The sequence below is a fragment of the Momordica charantia genome (assembly GCF_013281855.1).
Source record: "Momordica charantia cultivar OHB3-1 chromosome 7 unlocalized genomic scaffold, Mcharantia_2.0 BLBB01000007.1, whole genome shotgun sequence".
Lineage (NCBI taxonomy): Eukaryota > Viridiplantae > Streptophyta > Magnoliopsida > Cucurbitales > Cucurbitaceae > Momordica > Momordica charantia.
The window spans coordinates 3,312,332-3,332,387 of NW_028275165.1; the positions used below are offsets into that span (position 1 = coordinate 3,312,332).

General features: G+C 37.5%; 2 protein-coding genes and 1 pseudogene across 2 annotated transcripts; 2 read left to right on the plus strand and 1 right to left on the minus strand.

Annotated features, from left to right (window-relative positions):
- The first annotated feature begins 3,601 nt into the window (after positions 1-3,601).
- Positions 3,602-5,416, plus strand: LOC148210010 (uncharacterized; annotated as a pseudogene).
- A 1,078-nt stretch (positions 5,417-6,494) lies between these two features.
- Positions 6,495-12,616, plus strand: LOC148210011 (ribosome-inactivating protein karasurin-C-like). Its single transcript, XM_088126608.1, has 2 exons — positions 6,495-6,589; positions 12,034-12,616. The coding sequence occupies exons 1-2, from the start codon at positions 6,495-6,497 to the stop codon at positions 12,614-12,616; spliced, it is 678 nt and encodes a 225-aa protein (XP_087982734.1).
- A 202-nt stretch (positions 12,617-12,818) lies between these two features.
- LOC148210012 (uncharacterized) lies at positions 12,819-16,535 on the minus strand. Its single transcript, XM_088126609.1, has 2 exons — positions 14,845-16,535; positions 12,819-14,733 (listed from the first exon to the last, which is right to left on the minus strand). Exons 1-2 carry the CDS (start codon positions 16,533-16,535, stop codon positions 12,819-12,821), a joined length of 3,606 nt encoding a protein of 1,201 aa, XP_087982735.1.
- Positions 16,536-20,056: the final 3,521 nt, after the last annotated feature.

Genomic DNA, 20,056 nt, shown 5'->3' on the forward strand with positions numbered 1-20,056 from the left:
AATAGGTGATTTGGGGCTTGTATTCATTGGATATGTCTTTACCACCGGGTGAAAATTGGTGCTACAGTTTAATTTTGTGCCCACAATTTTTTTACAAGATTTAGAAACAAAATGAGAGTTTTTATTACAGAGGATGCACGCAGAACACCATGAAATTGAACAGAAATGAATTCAAATTCCAGGATTTTAAAAGATGGAAATGATTTTAAATTCTTAATTGTGTTTGGAACCAAATGAATTTGAAATTTGATGTCCACGAGAAATGAAAAGAAAGCTAGTATAACATTTTATTGGTATGCCCTTATAATTTTGTATAATATTGTATAAATAAATAATAATATAATATAATGTCTTAATATGAAAAAATAATATCAACCACATCTAAAAAAATAACCACATCTAATTATTTAATCAATTTAAATTAATAAATTAAAACTTGGAAATTAAAATAAAATAAAAAAAGAAACCAAAAAACAGGTAAAAGTCTCAATTAAAATATATATTTTTAAGAACTTAAAAGCCAATTATTTTAAATCTATACCAAAATAATTTATAGGTTTATTTAGTTAAACCATAATCCAACTTTCCTTAATTTCATTTCATTTCTTTTCTTTTTTATTATCATGCCATTCTTTTTTTTTTCCAAGACATACCAAGCAAAATAAAAAATCAACTTTTATTTTGATTGAATGGTGATCCATAAATATGTACGTAGAATGGACCCAAAAGAGAAAAAGGATTTGCAGTATGCAATTTGCCTAAAAAAACAGACGGGGAGTGGTGTGATTAAATTTAGAAAAAAAAAGAAAATGAAAGATGTAATTTTTCGGGTAAAATTTGGAATTTATTACCTAATAATTCCAAATCCAACGTATTTGGTAGGGAATTTTTTTTTTTTTTTAGCAAAACGTGATTTCATGATTAAATTTTTATTTATTTTTATTTTACACCAACCATCAGAAATCATTGTGAGTTGCAAATCGCTGCAAATTAAGGGTTTCCAAACGCAGGGTAAAAGTAGAACTTGAGGATGTATATATACTAGTGTTTGTAACAGCCACTACTTTCTCAAATTGTTTGCCTCAATTAATAATAATAATAAAAAGTAAAAAAAAAAAAGTTTATTTGTACCATTAAAAATTAAGTTGGTTAGAAAATTTTAAAGTTAAAATTTCCTTTCTTTTTCATCCATTTATACCCAAAACTCTAAGAACCGTTATAATTAATACTTCAAAATTAAAGTTGAATATGCAAACCCAATCACAAGAATACTCTAACCTAAACCACTCAATCAAAAAAACAAAAGACGTTGAAACTTATCCACAAATGCCAAAATTTTATTTTATTAAAAGCACGAAAAATAATTTCGAACCAATCTTTTCAAATATTGTCTCGTTAGGCCCATGATTAGTCATAAATAACAAAATTATAAATTTGACTAATTTAGGAATTAATATACCATTTATTTAAGTTTAATATTTAAATCGATGAAATTTTTATCTAAAAGAAAATAGTAAGGATACATTTAGTGTTATGACATAGAAATATATGGAAAAATCTCATACTATTATAAGATATTTTAGTAGTTTTATAAATAATTTTGGATTTTATTGATTGATAGGACTTTTCTTAAATATTAACTCATGTGCTTATATCTTTAAAAAAATTATTGATTGATAAGATTGGTTTAAATAAACGGTGTTAGCACATTGAAAAATTAAATGTTACTATTTTATAATAATATAATAATCTATCCTGAGGTGTTGGCACGAGGTACTTTACTATTACTATCCATGACCCAAGTTCGAGTCTTTGCTCAGGGACTTGAAAATTAATATTGCAAAAAAAATAATAATAATAAACGTGTTATTTATATAATATATAAGGAGAAAAGAAAAAGGAAAGCAAATAGAAATTGGAAAGTTATGTATGCTGTTTTAAGTGATTTTGTGATGAATGGTATTTATGATAGGATTGTTATGTATGTTCGCTATGTCACATTAAAGAACTTTTTATTATATGGGACTTCATGCATGCAGGTTCATGAATGTGTGTAAATAATTATTTTATAAAAAGTTTGATGTAATTACCCTCATTTACTTTTTAAACGATTTTTGCTAGGTACTAGGTACAACTATGGAAAACGATTTTTAAAAACATTTCAAAACAAGTTTATATGAAAAGTTACATTTATAAATGTCAACAAAATAGGTTTCGTGACAAAAAAAAAAAAACATTCAAAACCGTTTTTTGACAATTAAATGTTGACATTATTAAGTATATCATGATAGTTTTAAATTGTAGTTGTAAACCTTTCCGTGACATATATCGAATGTCATTATTTAATGTTGCATGATATTTTTAAGTTGTCATTATACAGTTTTTCGTGATAGTTAAAACTGACAATATTGACTGTCGTTAAATACTGGTTCATGACAATTTATAAACTGTCGTCTTTAGGTATTTATTGACAGGGGAACAAAATATTTGATTGTTTTAGTGACTGTTGAAACAGAAATTTCGGCCAATTACTAAATGCCACGTCACAATTTAAGGACAAATCACAAATTTACATGTGCCCTAAATTAATTTAAAATTGGTAAATCAAACTATGCCACGTGTCTCTTTTATAGCCGTCCGATGAAATCAACTAATTGGATCAAATCCATAAAGAGACTGGGCCCAAGCCTATGGCCCATTAAGCCAATGGCCCATATAAGACCCACCAAAACTCTATAAATAGAGGGGATCACCCTCATTCGGGAGGGGGAGCAAGAAGAAAGAAGAAGAGCCAAAAGAAAGGGAGCAAGAAGAAAGAAGAAGAGCCAGAAGAAAGGGAGCAAGAAGAAAGAAGAAGAGCCAGAAGAAAGGGGGGAAAAAGCCAAGAGGAAGAAGAATTGGAGATTAAGAGCACTCATAATCGTCTACAATCCTTCGGAGTCAAGTGAAGCATCCAAAGCCAACAAGATTGGAAGAATTAGAGACTTGAAGAGTACGAGACTTCAAGAACATTGAATATTCTCTCCCAAGCAACAATACTTGAAGACTCCATCAAACTGCAAAGTCTTCATCAAAACTGACTGAAGAACTTCAACAAGCAGCGCAAAGCCGAAGCACTTCACAGTCTGCAAAGCCGAAGAACTTCACAAGCTACAAAGTCGAAGAACTTCAACAAGCTGCAAAGTCGAAGCACTTCACAAGCTGCAAAGTCGAAACACTTCACAAGCTGCAAAGTCAAAGAACTTCACCAGCATAAAGCCGAAGACTGTACAAAGTCTTCATCAAGCTACAAGCCAAAGAACTTCATCAACAAGTCAAAGTCTTCAAACAAACTCAAAGCTGAAGACTTCGAAGATCCTTCGTCAAGCGAGAAGCTGAAGGCATCAACCATTCAATAACAAGCTCACGAGCCATTGAATTAAAGTTTACATTTGAGAGAATTAATCAAAGGATTATACATTAGAGATTGTAACATTCACATACATAAATACAAATACAAGTTCATAAATTCGAGTTTTCTCTTGTTGAATTTCTCGTCGAACAAATTGGCACGCCCGGTGGGATCTCTCTACCTCTCATCTCTTTCTCTCAAACCAAAGTAATGGCATCCAAGGAAGCTCCATCCACCATGGAAGAAAAGTTGGTAAAAATGGACAAGAAACTTAACATGCTGACAAAAATGGTCGAAAAGAGGGACTATAAGATTGCTTCCCTTATGAACCAGATCGAAATTCAAGATGTTGCAAATGTCGCTGAGTCAAGCCAAAATCATGTTGTGAAAGTCAGCGACAAAAGAAAGAACATCATGCAGGAAAAACAACATGAACATTCTGTTTCAATTGCTTCACTGTCTGTCCAGCAGCTCCAAGATATGATCACAAATTCGATCAGAGCTCAATATGGCGGACCTTCTCAAAACTCCTTCACGTACTCCAAACCGTATACCAAGAGGATCGACAACTTGATAATGCCTATGGGATATCAGCCTCCAAAGTTCCAACAATTTGACGAAAAGGGCAATCCTAAGCAACATATTGCTCATTTCGTTGAGACATGTGAAAATGCTGGCACTCGAGGAGATCTACTCGTCAAAGAATTCGTTCGAAAACTAAAAGGTAATGCTTTTGACTGGTATACAGATTTAGAGCCTGAATCCATCAACGGTTGGGAGCAATTGGAAAGAGAGTTCTTAAATCGCTTCTACAGCACAAGGTGAACCGTAAGCATGATGGAACTCACTAACACTAAGCAACAAAAAGATGAATCTGTTGTTGATTACATCAACCGGTGGAGAGCTTTGAGTCTCGACTGCAAAGATCGACTAATGGAATTATCTGCTATCGAGTTGTGCATTCAAGGTATGCATTGGGGACTTCTCTATATCCTTCAAGGAATAAAACCCCGCACGTTTGAAGAATTAGCAACCCGCGGCCACGACATGGAGCTAAGTATTGCTAATCGAGGAGATAAAGATCTTTTAGTCCCTAACTTAAAGAGAATAAGCAAGAATACTGAGATGACTCTTGAAGAATCAATGGTTATCAACACAACTTCTCTCAAGTCTTCTTCAAAAAGAAAGGATAAGAAGGTCGAAAAACGACAAGAGAATGAAAGGCGTCGTCTAACTCTAAAGGATAGACAAGAAAAAGTTTATCCTTTTCCTGATTCTGATATCTCTGACATGTTAGAACAACTACTAAAAATGCAATTGATCGAACTCCCTGAATGCAAACGACCAGAAGACATGGGAAAAGTAAACGATCCAAACTACTGCAAATACCATAGAGTTGTTGGCCATCCAGTGGGGAAATGCTTCGTCTTAAAGGAACTAATTCTAAAGTTAGCTCAAGAAGGAAAAATCGAGCTGAACATTGATGAATTAGCTCAAGCAAATCATATTGGAGTAGCGACAAACACATGCAATCAAATATGCTCAAAGACATTTCATGGTCAAAATGTGGAAGAACTTGCAACTACACATTACATAAATGTGAAAGAAGTCGACGATTCAAAAGAAATCAAACAAAAGACTTCTGTCTTTGATCGCATCAAGCCTTCAACTACTCGAGTTTCAGTCTTCCAAAGAATGAGTATGGCCGCGATGAAAGAAGAAAATCAATGTTTGACTCGACCTTCAGTCTTCCAAAGGTTAAGTGTCTCCACATCAAGAAAAAATCAAACTTCAACATATACTTTGGATTGTCTTAAAGTTGGTGCAAATGATCGAAACAAAGGAAGAATGAAGATCTTGGAGATGAAAATATTTGATGGCAAAAGGATTCACAACCTTGCTTCACGTATGAAGAGAAAATTATCTCTTGTCATAAGTACGGAAAGTTGCTTGAAGGTGAAGCAAAATCTTGTCATTTCAGCCAATCCTACAAATGAAGGATATGGTCAAAATCATGACATTTGAAATGTAACGCTCCTTGCCGCAAGAGCCTAAACTTCACGGTACTCCTAGCCCACATGAGTTTAAAAGGTGAATGGCCCAAAAAAAAAAATTTGCAAATGAACTATGTTATGACTTGATCCCTTTTGTTATAGAGTACGTAGGCAGCTTAAATTAAAACTTTAAGTTCAGTCCAGGTTAAAAAAAATATTCAAAGTCCAAAAAAAAACCAAGTTAAAAAAAAAAATGGCAACGCCACAATGACGTTGCAGGTGTTTGACTTTATCGCATGCTAGTTTTACAGTAGAATGAAGGATGATCACCGGGGGCATAAACCATCAAAGTAGTTTTGTTTGCTCCTCATGATTGGTATCATCCCGCAAACTGGATCTCTGCTAGATCGTTGACGAAAAAGTTACACTCGTTCGATCCTTGACGAAGAAATTGCACCCGCTTGATCATTGGCGGAGAAGCTGCACCCATTGGATCATTGGCAAAGAAGTTGCACCTGTTTGATCGTTGGCGCTGCACCCGTTGGATTATTGGCGAAGACGTTGCACTTGCTCGATCCTTGGCGAAGAAATTGCACTCGCTCGATCCTTGGCAAAGAAATTGCACTCGCTCAATCGTCGGCGAAGAGGCTGCACTCGCTCGATCCTTTGGCGAAGAAGTTACACCCGCTCGATCATTGGTAGAGAAGCTGCACCCATTGGATCATTGGCAAAGAAGTTGCACCCGTTTGATCGTTGGCGCTGCACCCGTTGGATCATTGGCGAAGACGTTGCACTCGCTCGATCGTTGGCGAAGAAGTTGCACCCACTCGATTGTTGGCGAAGACGTTGCACCCCCTCGATCGTTAGCAAACAAGTTGAACCCCCTCGATCGTTGGCGAAGAAGTTGCACACGCTCGATCTTTCGCGAAGACGTTGCACCCCATCGATCATTGGCAAACAAGTTGAACCCCCTCGATCGTTGGTGAAGAAGTTGCACCTGCTCGATCATTGGCAGACAAGCTGCACCCATTGGATCGTTGGCGAAGAGGTTGCACCCGCTTGATCGTTGGCGAAGAAGTTGCACCCGCTCGATCGTTGGTGAAGATGAAATGACTGCAAGGAAGGTGACCACCGCTGACCTAGGAACACCTCAACCAGCGGAAGAGATGTTAACCTACTCAGGAATGAAATCACTGCAAGGAAGGTGATCACTGCTGACCTAGGAACACCTCAACCAGTGGAAGAGACGTTAACCTACTCAGCAGTGAAATCACTGCAAGAAAGGTGACCATGCTGACCTAGGAACACCTCAACCAGTGGAAGAAGCGTTAACCTACTCAGCAATGAAATCACTGTAGGGAAGGTGACCACTGTGACCTAGGAACACTTCAACCAGTGGAAAAAAAAGCGTTAACCTACTCAGCAGTGAAATCACTGCAAGGAAGGTGATCATGCTGACCTAGGGACACTTCAACCAGCGGAAGCAGCGTTAACCTACTCAGCAATGAAATCACTGTAGGGAAGGTGACCACTGTGACCTAGGAACACCTCAACTAGCAGAAGAGGCATTAACCTACTCAACAATGAAATCACTACAAGGAAGGTGACCACTGCTTAATGTTTGTCAAAGATAATGGACCGCTGCAAGGAAAAAGAATGTTGTTAGAAGCCGTACATTTGAAAAAAAAAAAAAAAGTGGAAGCCAAAGTTATATATATAAAAAAAAAGGTGCTGGCATTGAAAAGAAAAAGAAAAAAAAAAGAAGTATTGTTGGCGAAGTCTTAAAAGAAATTGCCAACTAAAAAAAAGAAAAAAGTAAAGAAAAATAAGATGAAAAAAAAAATAGCAACACCAAGAAGGCAGCCGTATTGGCCGCCGCCTGCATATGAAGAAGAGAGAGAAAATCAATCTCTCTTCTTCCACATTCAGCTTTACTAGAGGACCTCAAACCTCCATCATCGAACCAAGCGAGCCACCAGACCACGATATGTGGTGGCATAGCAAAGGTGACTGCTCAGACTTTGCCGACGACAATCTTTAGGAGCGTTGAAACCCACACCGGTAGACTGACCCAAGCCATCTCTTTCTTGAGCAATATTGCAAAACGGTGGAAATCACACCGACGAACCAGGCGGCGATGTTGCAACCACGAATGCCACGCCATCTACTTTCGCCCCGACGCCTCACTTGTTCACAGTGTCTTCCATCATATATAATTTGGAGAATATAATTCTTGGATTTCATTGATTTCAAATCAATTATTTTTTTGGGAATATGAGATTCTTTCTTTTTTCCTACAATTCAAATCGGGAAGGATTTGCTTGATTGCAAATCAAAATTTTTGGTACTGCCTTATTTGACAGCAACCCAATTCAATGTCTTCAAGAAAAAGCTCCAATTCCTGTTTTACTCTAAACTCGGATGAATCAGGGGCCATTTACGTAAATAAGCTTGGAATCAAATCTCTCCAGCGGTCCAAATCCAAATAAAATCAATTTGGAAGCAAATGTCACCAAATTCCTCTTGCTTTTCGTTGAAATGTTAGAGTTTAAATCTTACCCCAAATCAAAATTAGGGTAAATTTTAAGCATTATTCTGAAGCAAAATTTGAATATATTATTTGTCAAATTCAAATCAAAGTCTTGGCCACATTATGGGTTTTAATTTTGGTAACCAAATAAAATGGTGAATCAAAGTTAAATGTCTCCATAGTTGGAAAATATTATTTCAAATTTTACGAGGAAAATGTTGGTTTGACATATTATTTATGGAGTACACAAATCAAGTCCGTAAATCAAGTTTAAATATCTCCAAAATCAAAGTCAAAGTCAAATAAGGATGACAATTTTAAATGTCATACTTTATCCCATTCTACTCCAAAATTCAAAGTATGAGTAGAAATTCAGTCAGAGAATAAAAAAATCAAAATTTGGTTCTAAAATTGATATGTACATTGGATCAAAATTATAAACCATGCTCTATATTTTTTTTTGTTAAATGTCACATATTACTTTTTCAAGATTCACACACTCATATACGTGTATAAATCTTGAAAAGGGGCCATCTGTTGAAAAAGAAATTTCGGCCAATTACTAAATGCCACGTCACAATTTAAGGACAAATTTACATGTGCCCTGAATTAATTTAAAATTGGTGAATCAAACTATGACACGTGTCTCTTTTATAGCCGTCCGATGAAATCAACTAATTGGATCAAATCCATAAAGAGACTGGGCCCAAGCCTATCGCCCATTAAGCTCATGGCCCATATAAGACCCACCAAAACTCTATAAATAGAGGGGATCACCCTCATTCGGGAAGGGGGAGCAAGAAGAAAGAAGAAGAGCCAAAAGAAAGGGAGCAAGAAGAAAGAAAAAGAGCCAGAAGAAAGGGGGAAGAAGCCAAGAGGAAGAAGAATTGGAAGAGGTCTAGAAGAATTGGAGATTAAGAGCACTCATAGTCGTCTACAATCCTTCGGAGTCAAGTGAAGCATCCAAAGCCAACAAGATTGGAAGAATTAGAGACTTGAAGAGTACGAGACTTCAAGAACATTGAATATTCTCTCCCAAGCAACAATACTTGAAGATTCCATCAAACTGCAAAGTCTTCATCAAAACTGACTGAAGAACTTCAACAAGCAGTGCAAAGCCGAAGAACTTCACAAGCTACAAAGCCGAAGAACTTCAACAAGCTGCAAAGTCGAAGCACTCCACAAGCTGCAAAGTCGAAACACTTCACAAGCTGCAAAGTCAAAGAACTTCACCAGCGCGAAGCCGAAGACTGTATAAAGTCTTCATCAAGCTACAAGCCAAAGAACTTTATCAACAAGTCAAAGTCTTCAAACAAACTCAAAGTTGAAGACTTCGAAGATCCTTCGTCAAGCGAGAAGCTGAAGGCATCAACCATTCAATAACAAGCTCACGAGCCATTGAATTAAAGTTTACATTTGAGAGAATTAATCAAAGGATTATACATTAGAGATTGTAACACCCACATACATAAATACAAATACAAGTTCATTAATTCGAGTTTCGCTTATTGAATTTCTCGTCGAACAATGACACTTATAAATTGTAATTCAATGACTTTATGTGACATTTATTAATTGTGATGGAAAATTTATTCATGACAGAGTATAATTATAGTTGTAAATACATTGATGACAATTTTTCAAATTTGTCATCTTTTCTTTCTTGATGCCTTAATAGATGACAATTATATAATTGCATGAATTATGTTAATGACAGAATTTAACTATCATTGAAAGCCGACTTTCTACTAGTGTTTTGTATGTTATTAGGTACATTGGGATGTGAGAGAGTGGTTTAAGCCTGAACAAGAAAAAGAATTTGTATTGTATCTTGAACCAATAATCAAAATAATCATCGCGGTTTGATCTTGAAGGAATAAAAAGATTAATAGAGGTTAAATCCTGGACCAGAGAAAGGATTGACTAAAGTTTGCTCTTAACCAGTGTAAAGATGATCGATTAGTTTAGTTCTCACACGCAAAAATTTTGTGTGATATCTTTCTTTCCCACAAATTAAATTAACTGTTTTCATTAAATTGGGTAAAAGTAATTGGTCTCCCCTTATTCATATGTGTTAATTGGGTTGGTTTGATTTAAGTTTGATGTTGCGATTTTATTTTTTATTTAGTAAGAAATTCTATTGACCATCTCTAGTGTTGTCACACCATTCTACGACATGTATTTAAATAGATAAAAATTCAAATTATAGTGAAAAAATCATCTTTAAACCGATAGTAATGATAGGAACGAAATCACAAATAACTCAACCTCTTTCTCCCAATTAATTGATACCATCTTTATTATTGTAACTACAAAATTAATATGTGAACTCAAATATTTAAAATCATCCCATTCAAAATTATTACTTTGTTTTTATTTTAACTTTTGTAGATTATTGTCATATATTGTTTTTTCAAAATTATATTGAGGATCTACCATTTTCGGAATTCAACTCATAAAGACATTTTGATTCATGTTAAAATGAGTTTTTTTTTTTTTTTTTCAATTCTCAAGTTTAAAAATTAGCCATTTTGTTAGGAATATAAAAATAATAATAATATGAAATATGTTTATATATTTAGAAGAAAAAAAATTCAACCCGTGAATTGTATTTTTCTATATTTGTATTCTCTATCCATATGAATGTTGCAACGTATAAAAAGTTTATCTTATCAACGTTGGATTTATCAATAATTTCAAAACGTACTAAAAGAGGTGTGACTACTCTCCATACAAAAACAAAAGAAAGAGAAAAAAGGTGTGGAGCAAGAGCCATACAAATGTATCTTATGAAAAATAAAAGCACTATTTTAAAACAAGTTACTAAGATATTCTTATTTAAAGAAATTTATTTTTGTTTATATTTTAACTTTGAACACTCATGTCATGTATTTTTTAATTTTTAATTTATTTTTACTGAGGATCTACCTTTCTTGGAATTCAATTCAAGACATTTGACTAAAGTTAGGATGGATTTCAATTACTAACATATATCAAATGCTTAAAGTTTAGATATTAGTATTTTTGTTAGGAATAATAAAAAATAACAATATGTAATATGTTTATGATATTTAAATATCAAAATCATTTCCACCCGTGAATTGTATCTCTCTATTCGTATTTTCTATCAATATTTGGACGTAACATACCTTATCTTATCAATGTTGGTTGTATTGATAATTCCAAAACCTACACAAAGGAGTTGTGGGAGTACTACCATACAAAAGATATCTTTAACTAATTAGTAAAATATTATAATTTATTAATTGAATTTGAAAATAGTAGTATTTATTTTTGAAAAAATTGACGTTTAGTGTAGAAAACCTTAATATTAGGACATATATAGCACAATAGATGTTATTGTTGTTCAACAACCTAAAATTATATTGAATTCAATAAGTATAAATGAAATGAAATCGCTTTGTTAACTTAAATTAAGAATTATCAAATACAATTATTCATGTTCTTTTATAACTATCATAATTATTGAAATAGTGACACTTTTAAAATGTCAAATATTGATACTATTTTAATAATGGAATAAACGGTAACGAAATATTTGTTTGATAAGTTTTTTTCCCACAATTGTACCTAGTACTTGTCAATTATACTTATTACAATACAAAAGCATATATATAAACATATGCAAACAAAGAAATCGCATATACATAAACCAAATATTCACATATACATAAACTTGTCAATCATACCACGCATTCAAGTTTAGGATTTAAATTCATGAAATTGAAGTTGAAGGCTAAAATTGACCAAACCACCTAAATTCATATATATAAATTGAACTTTTTGATGTGAAGGATCTCATATTGAAAAGAAAATGAACCTTACGAAGGTCTATAATAAGCATGACAACTTCACCCATTGTCAATTGGTTTTGAGATGGAACCTTAAGAATATTAATATATTATTAGATCATAAATACTCAAACAAGCCTCCAGTAAAAAGAATAAGATTCAGCCAAAATCAATGACTCAAAAGAACCACAATCTTGAGGTGACTTATTAAGGAACCCACAACGAAGGCTACGCAAAATTCCTCGTAGATTTCAGAGGAGGTCTTGGATCTAATACCAAAGTGTTCAATATCACTCTATTGTGTAGAGCCACATCTACTGACCCGGCTGAAAATCGTTACACAAAACTCCATCTAACAAGTCCTTACGGTCAAACAATCAGCGTGGTCATAGATGTAACAAACGTTTATGTTCTCGGGTTTCTCACCCTAAGAACTAATATATACTACTTTTTTAACGATTCTCCTGCCGTTCAAGCTTCGACAATTGTATTCAAAAATGCTACGACGAAGATTCAACTTCCATTTTCTAGCAGTTACCCCAGGCTTGAACGTTTAGCCGGCTCGCGGCAAAATATTAGCCTTGGACTCCAGCCCCTTGGGGATGCCATTAAGGCCTTGTATAACCACAACCACACCCGCGGCGATGGGAACAAGGCTAATGCGGAGGCAGCCAAGGCATCTCTCGTACTCATTCAAACTAATTCTGAGGCTGCAAGATTTAGATTTATCGAGCGTGACATTGCCAATGCTACCGGTCATACATCCATACGACCAACTTTGGAGATGACATCTTTACAAAATAATTGGGGTCACCTCTCGAAACAAGTTCTGATAGCGGACAAGCAACCAAGCCCGAATCGAGGAAAATTTGATGTTAACGTTGTTTGAGCTCGGAATTGCTGAGCTCGGATGTAACGTAGATCGGGACGTTTAAGATGAACTATGGCCAACGGTCCAACACCTTCCCAGAACACTTTGGAGACCTGCAAGACAAAGTTAGCACTCCGACGAGCTAGTTAGTTCTAGTCCGAGCTAACTTGCCGAGTATATCTAGGATTGCGTACCTTGCATTTAAGGCTAGAGTTTCTATTTATAGAAACCCTAGCCTTAAATGCCGAAGTGCATTCTCCGACATTGCTAGGTACAGGTAGAGTACATCGCCAAGCAGCGGCTTTGACAACAAGGGAGCCGAGCTGAGGTATTGCTTCAACTGCCGAAGTGCAGCTTCGCAATCGTCGGTCCATTCGAACCGACCCTTTTTCCTCAGTATTTGGAAGAAAGGGTGGCACTTGTCCGTGGAGCGAGATACAAAGCGATTCAAGGCTGCCAGTCGGCCGTTCAACCTCTGCAGCTGTTTAACATTCCTCGGTGCTTCCATCTCGAGGACTGCTCTTATCTTGTCCGGATTTGCTTCAATTCCGCGTTCGTGGACCATGAACCCAAGGCACTTTCCTGATGAGATCCCAAAGGCACACTTGCTCGGGTTGAGCTTCATCTGATACTTTCGAAGCACGCTGAAGACCTCTGCTAGGTCGGCTAAATGGGAGCTCGTCTGCTTACTTTTTACCAACATGTCGTCTACATATACCTCCATGTTGCGTTCGATCTGCTTGGCGAACATCATGTTGACCATCCGTTGGTAGGTCGCCCTGGCATTCTTCAGACCGAAAGGCATGACATTGTAGCAATACAGCCCTTGGTCGGTAATAAAGGCGGTATGCTCTTGGTCGGGCACATGCATCCGAATCTGATTGTACCCGAAGTACGCATCCATGAAGGAGAGTAGCTTGTGCCCTGCCGTTGCGTCGACGAGCTGATTTATCCGAGGTAGGGGAAAACTGTCTTTCTGACACGCCTTATTGAGGCTCGTGAAGTCAATACAGACGCGCCACTTGCCGTTGGACTTTTTAACTAAAACTACGTTAGACAACCACGCGGGGTAATGAACTTCTCTTATGAATTTAGATCGTAGCAACTGCTCGACTTCTTTACAAATTACATTACTTCGCTCAGCGTCGACAGGCCGACGCTTTTGCCTCACAGGCCTATAACTAGGATCTACATTAAGCCTATGCACCATTATACTTGGGTCTATGCCCGGCATGTCGTCATGAGACCATGCGAACACATCAGCATTTGCTTTCAGAAAACCGACAAGCTCTTCTCTCACCTCGGCCCCTAGTCTGTTGCCGACGCTGACCTGCTTTTCTAGCCCCAGCAGGGGGACAAGTTCTAGCTCTTCAGCTAGGGTTCCGCGGCTCAGCTCTGATTCCTCGGCATATGGCTTGGGCGCGCTCGTGACCACTGCACAAATGGTCGTTCCCTTCATCTCAGCGGCATAGCATTCTCTTGACGTCTTTTGCTCACCCCGGACTGTCGCAATTCCGGCTGAGGTCGGGTACTTCAAGACCTGGCGATAAGTGGATGGAACTGCCCTGAGATCATGAATCAAGGGCTGACCAAATATGACGTTGTACGCAGAGCTCCGATCTATCACAACAAATTCTGTGACCTTAGTTACTCGTTGATCTCCCTCGCCGATGGTAACAGAGAGCGAGATACACCCTTCCGCGCTGACTGATTCCCCTACAAAACCGACCAAAGGTGTCGGGCTGAGCTTCAAGTGCTTCATCTCCCATCCCAGGGCTGTGTAGGTCGAGAACGATAAAATGTTGGCCGATGCTCCACCGTCGATAAGCACTCTCCTCACCTTCACGTGGTCTATGAGTGGGGCGATTAATAGGGCGTCATTATGGGCTATGTGCACTCCTTCGCCGTCTTCGTCATCGAATAAGATTGGCATCACAGGTTCCTTAGGGTACGAGGTACAGATCTCGTGTGCTGCGTCCCGAGCCAGAGCTTTTCTCTTCTGCCCCGACTGTCCCCCACTCGGGCCCCCGTGGATGGTATTTATAACGGTGGGACGGTACGAATACCGTCTCGGTGGCGGCGACTTCTCTCGCTTCTCCTCCAGAGCTGACCCTTCTGGCTCTGCCCTTTCACGCCTGCCGACGTATTTCTTCAGATAACCCCTCCGGATCAGATCCTCAACCTACTCCTTCAAGTGGAAACAGCGTGAAGTGTCGTGGCCGTGATCTTTGTGAAATCGGTAGTACAGTCGCTTGTCTCGTTTCCCTGGAGGTCGGCGGAGCTTTTCTGGGGATGTGAAAAGCGCCTCCAGGTCGATATCTTCAGCCGCCGCGTAGATCTCTACGATTGAGGAGTGCAGCAGAGTGAACTTGTCGAACTTCGGTCCTCGTCGGTCTGAAGGGGCTTTCTCGTCTCGACGGCCTCTACTCTTATTGTCGTCGGCCCGCCGAGACGAGCCCCAACCATCGCTGCGTTGCTTCTTGGGAGGAGGGGACTTTTGATCCCGATCTTTACCACGGTTGCTTCGCCGAGCTCCATTGGCTTTCCACAACTCCAAGCCGTCGATGTACTGGCGAGCCCTGGCGAGCATCTCGTTCAGTGAGGCTGGCGGTCGGCTTCCGAACTCTATCGTCAAGATCCTGTCGTTTAAACCTGTGGTGAAGTACATCATGGCGATATCATCGGTGCAACTTACCACTTTGACATGCTCGTCCATGAACCGAGCGATGTACTCTATCAGGGACTCATTGTCCCGTTGCTTCACTGTTCCGAGGTGAGAGGGCGGCAACTTCAACAACTGCCGAGCTGAGAATTGGTTGATGAACAACCTTCTCAGCTGTTGATAACTGTCGATGGATCGGGGCTTCAACTGTCGGTACCACAATCTTGCCGAGCCTTCCAAGGCTATTTGAAATGCTCGGCACTTCATAGTGTCGCTTGCGGCCAGGAAATCCATCTTCCCCTCGAACACCTCTACATAGGAGATCAGATCTCCAGACCCGTCGTAAGAACTTATGACTGGAGCCTTGAACCTTGGTGGGATAGGTGCGTCCAGGATCACTTGGGAGAAAGGCGGTTCCTCTTGCTCGGCCACGCGATGCGGATCTACAGGCCTGCACTGCCGCTTGAGATCTTCTATCTCCCTCTGAAACTCATCCCGGAGGAGGTCCACTTCAGACTGAAACGAATGGTCAACGTGGGAGGACCTCTCTTGAACGTCGACCTCTGGGCTTTCCTCCTCATCGTCAACCAGATACTCCCGATCTCCGGGTGCCACTACTCGTCGCCTCGGCGTCTCGTCACCTCGGCCCTGATGGGCGTTGGAGCTATCGAAAGATGCCAAGGGAGTCCGAATTGGTCGGATCTTCGGGCGTCGACCGTCGACCCGGTTGTCCTGCTGGGGGTGGTCACGAATCTGTGCTCCCAGGGTACTGCCTGTCCTCACCCATTGTGGCGTTCGCGAGGATGCTCCAACTCGGGCCTCCCTACGAGGTCGGAACCGATACTCCGTTCTTTGGGTCGGATGCATCGGTCCCTTTCCTCGAATGGGATCCCTGGAGACGGAAGAGCCAGACACCTCGTTGCCTCTCTCGACTGCCTCGAGCCTTGCCTTGACTTCCCTGAGTTCGGCGATCACGTCGGCTACCATGACGGGCTCCACGCCCGCATCGGCACTCGCCCCGGAGCGTGCACCTGTGTTTCCCCAACCGCGGAGGCGAGGTGCACAGGGCGGCAACCCGTTTCTCTGAGGTTGTAGTGGCGGGAACTGATCTGAGGCGAGGTGGAAGTCCCAGACTGCTACTGGATCGGATGTGGCCGGCGGACCTCCATTCTCCTTGACCACCCCCGCCTGGGGTCGTTGTTTGATGAAGGGAGTTCCTGCCACCTGAGAGTACGTGAGTCGAGGATGGGCTCGAGAAGTGACGGCATCCCTCATTGGAGAGCGGGTTGGTGAAAGTTGAGATCGTGACTGCTGGAAGCGGGTTTGGGCCACTGGCTCAGATTGCAAAAGGTGAGACTGACTTCTAGATGTGTCGGTTCCCACAGACGGCGCCAGATGTTTGAGCCCGAAATTGTTGAGCTCGGATGTAACGTAGATCGGGACGTTCAGGATGAACTATGGCCAACGGTCCAACACCTTCCCAGAACACTTTGGAGACCTGCAAGACAAAGTTAGCACTCGACGAGCTAGTTAGTTCTAGTCCGAGCTAACTTGCCGAGTCTATCTAGGATTGCGTACCTTGCATTTAAGGCTAGGGTTTCTATTTATAGAAACTGGGCCCGACAGGGATTCTGACACACCCTAAAATCGCTGCGTGTTGTCGGGTTTGGAAGAGACATTGTTACGGACTTTGCCTCAGGCCGGCTCGGCACTGTAGGTCCTACCCTTACTGCCGACCTGAGTGTTTTGAAGTCAATTTCTATATTTCGTTCGCGTGTTCACCCGACTCACTTTTCCGATCATGACACGTGGCAGGCCAGGATTCGCCTCCAACAAACGTTTCGATTAATGGTGTTCTAGTAGGGGACATTTATTCACCTTATGTAAGGACAACCTCGCGTTACTACTAAACACACAGAAAGCTAAAGCTTTTGGGGATACTACACTCATCAGCCACATTGGACATCCAAATTATGCTACAATCTAGCTTTGGAGAAGCAGCAACTGCGTACTAAAACTCCCACTTGATCTATATTGTTTTATGTTGTGTGTCTACAGTTTAATCCTTAATGTTCATGTGACCGAGCTACGTGAATACTTTGTCGGTGTGCTTTGTTCCAATATCTGTTGAAAAGTAATAAAAAGTGTGGAGTCTTTATTAATCTTTAACGGACTAAAAACTCTAAGGCGCCGTTTGTTTTCTGGGAATGTAGATAACGGGTATCTACAGATGTCTGGAATTTCAGATGCATGCCCAGGATTTTAGATGTTCACATCATCATGTTTATTTGGTAGATATATTTTTATGGATATCCAAAAAATTTGGATGGCAATTTTTCACGATTTACTTTTAAGAATGAGTTAAATTTATAGAAGGTTCCAAAAATGCCCTCACAAATATTTATATAATTTATAAATTCATCTAATATAATAGATTTATTTGAATGAATTTAATATTTTTATTTTTTATATGTTATTTTGTAGAACAAATTAATTCATTATTAATTTAATATAAGTTTCATTTTCAACTTTAACACTTTTCCAAAAGGACAATTATATAATTTATGTTATCTTGGGTGAAATTTGTTTATCCTATCATCATATTATTTTTTTTAAGAGGGAGATATAACCGGTATGTTGGCTGTAAAAAAAATGTTGCTTTACAGTTATATATTTATGGTAATAAATATTATTAATAATGTAATTCCTTCAAACAATTAAAAATAAATTAAGATATTATATAATTTAATTGTAGTTTATTTTATATGTAAATCTAATGTACAAATATACTTAATAGCATAAAGTTATTTATTAGACGATGAATATATTAATTTATTTTAATTATAAATTTAAAAATAAAAATAAAGAATTTTTGAGGAAAAATTAAAAAAAAATTACAAAATCAAATATATGGAGAAAAAAATGGAGGGCAAAAATGTAAAAAGTAGATGCTCTCAACACGGGAATCTTGGAAGCCCATGTTTCAAAAGGGCATCCAAAACTCGTAACATGCATCTCGTATGGACATCCTAGGATATCAGACATCTCGAGATACCCGGGTATCTTACATTACTAAACAAACATGAGAATCTACATGCCCGCTTGACGAGAATTTTGGATTCCCACGAAACAAACGACGGTCGTTTGTATTTGCGAATGTAGATACCTGAAATTTTAGATGTCCGGAATTTTAGATGTCTATTATCTTCACATAAATATGTTTGTTTTATAGCAAAATATATTAGGATGTCTGAGAATATGTGGATAGCCACGTTTGTTTTGTAGTTTTTATTATGGCAATGTTCTAAATTTATATAATGTTAAAAAAATGCCCTTTTAATATTCATATAATTTTTACATCAATCAAATATAATTTGGATTTATATAATAGACTTTTTTTCAAAAAAAATTAATTTCATATTTTGATTTTTTTTATATTAACTGTATATATATTAGTTTTTGTATGTTATTAGGTACACATTTAGGATGTGGGAGTGGTTTAAGCCTGAACAAGAAAAATAATTTGTATTGTATGAATAAAAAGATTAATAGAGGTTAAATCCTGGACTAGCAAAAGGATTGGCTAAAATTTGCTTGTGAACCAGTGGTTGATGGTTCATATATGTCTTAATCACTTGAACTATGTTCGATTAAGCAATTCTATTGATCATTTATAGTATTGTCGGACTATCCTACTACATGTATTTAAATAGATAAAAAATGAAAGTATAGTGAAAAAATCATCCTTAAACCGAGAGTAAATGATATGAACGAAATCGCACATAACTTTAATATTGTAACTATTTCTCCCAATTAATTGATACCATCTTTAATATTGTAACTACAAAATTAATGCGTGAACTCAAATATTTGGAATCCTCCCATTCAAAATTATTACTTTGTTTTTATTTTAACTTTTGTAGATTATTATCATATATTGTTTTTTCAAAATTATATTGAGGATCTACCCTTTTCAGAATTCAATTCATAAAGACATTTTGATTCATGTTAAAATGAATTTTACTTTCAATTCTCAACTTTAAACATTAGCCATTTTGTTAGGAATATAAAAATAATAATAATATCAAATATGTTTATATATTTAGAAGAAAAAAAAATTCAACCCATCAATTGTATTTTTCTATATTTGTATTTTTTTATTGGAAGTTTATATATTTGTATTCTCTGTTACACGTATAAAAAGTTTATCTCATCAACATTGGATGTATCAATAATTTCAAAACCTACTGAAACAGGTGTGGACTACTCTCCATACAGAAACAAAAGAAAGAGAAAAAAGGTGTGGAGCCATACAAATGATATCTTTTAAAAAATAAAAGTACTATTTTTAAACAAGTTAGTAAGATATTTTTATTCAAAGAAATTTATTTTTGTTTATATTTTAACTTTGGAGATTCATGTCATGTATTTTATTTTTTTATTTTTTTTACCGAGGATATGTACCTTTCTTGGAATTCAATTCCAAGACATTTTGGTTAAAGTTAGGATGGATTTCAATTACATATATCAAATTCTTAAAGTTTAGACATTCGTATTTTTGTTAGGAATAATAAAAAATAACAATATGTAATATATTTATATATATTTAAATATCAAATTCATTTCCATTCGTGAATTGTATCTCCCTATTCGTATTTTCTATCAATATTTGGACCTAACATACCTTATCTTATCAATGTTGGTTGTATTGATAATTCCAAAACCTACACAAACGAGTTTGGGAGTACTACCATACAAAGGATATCTTTAACTAATTAGTAAAATATTATAATTTA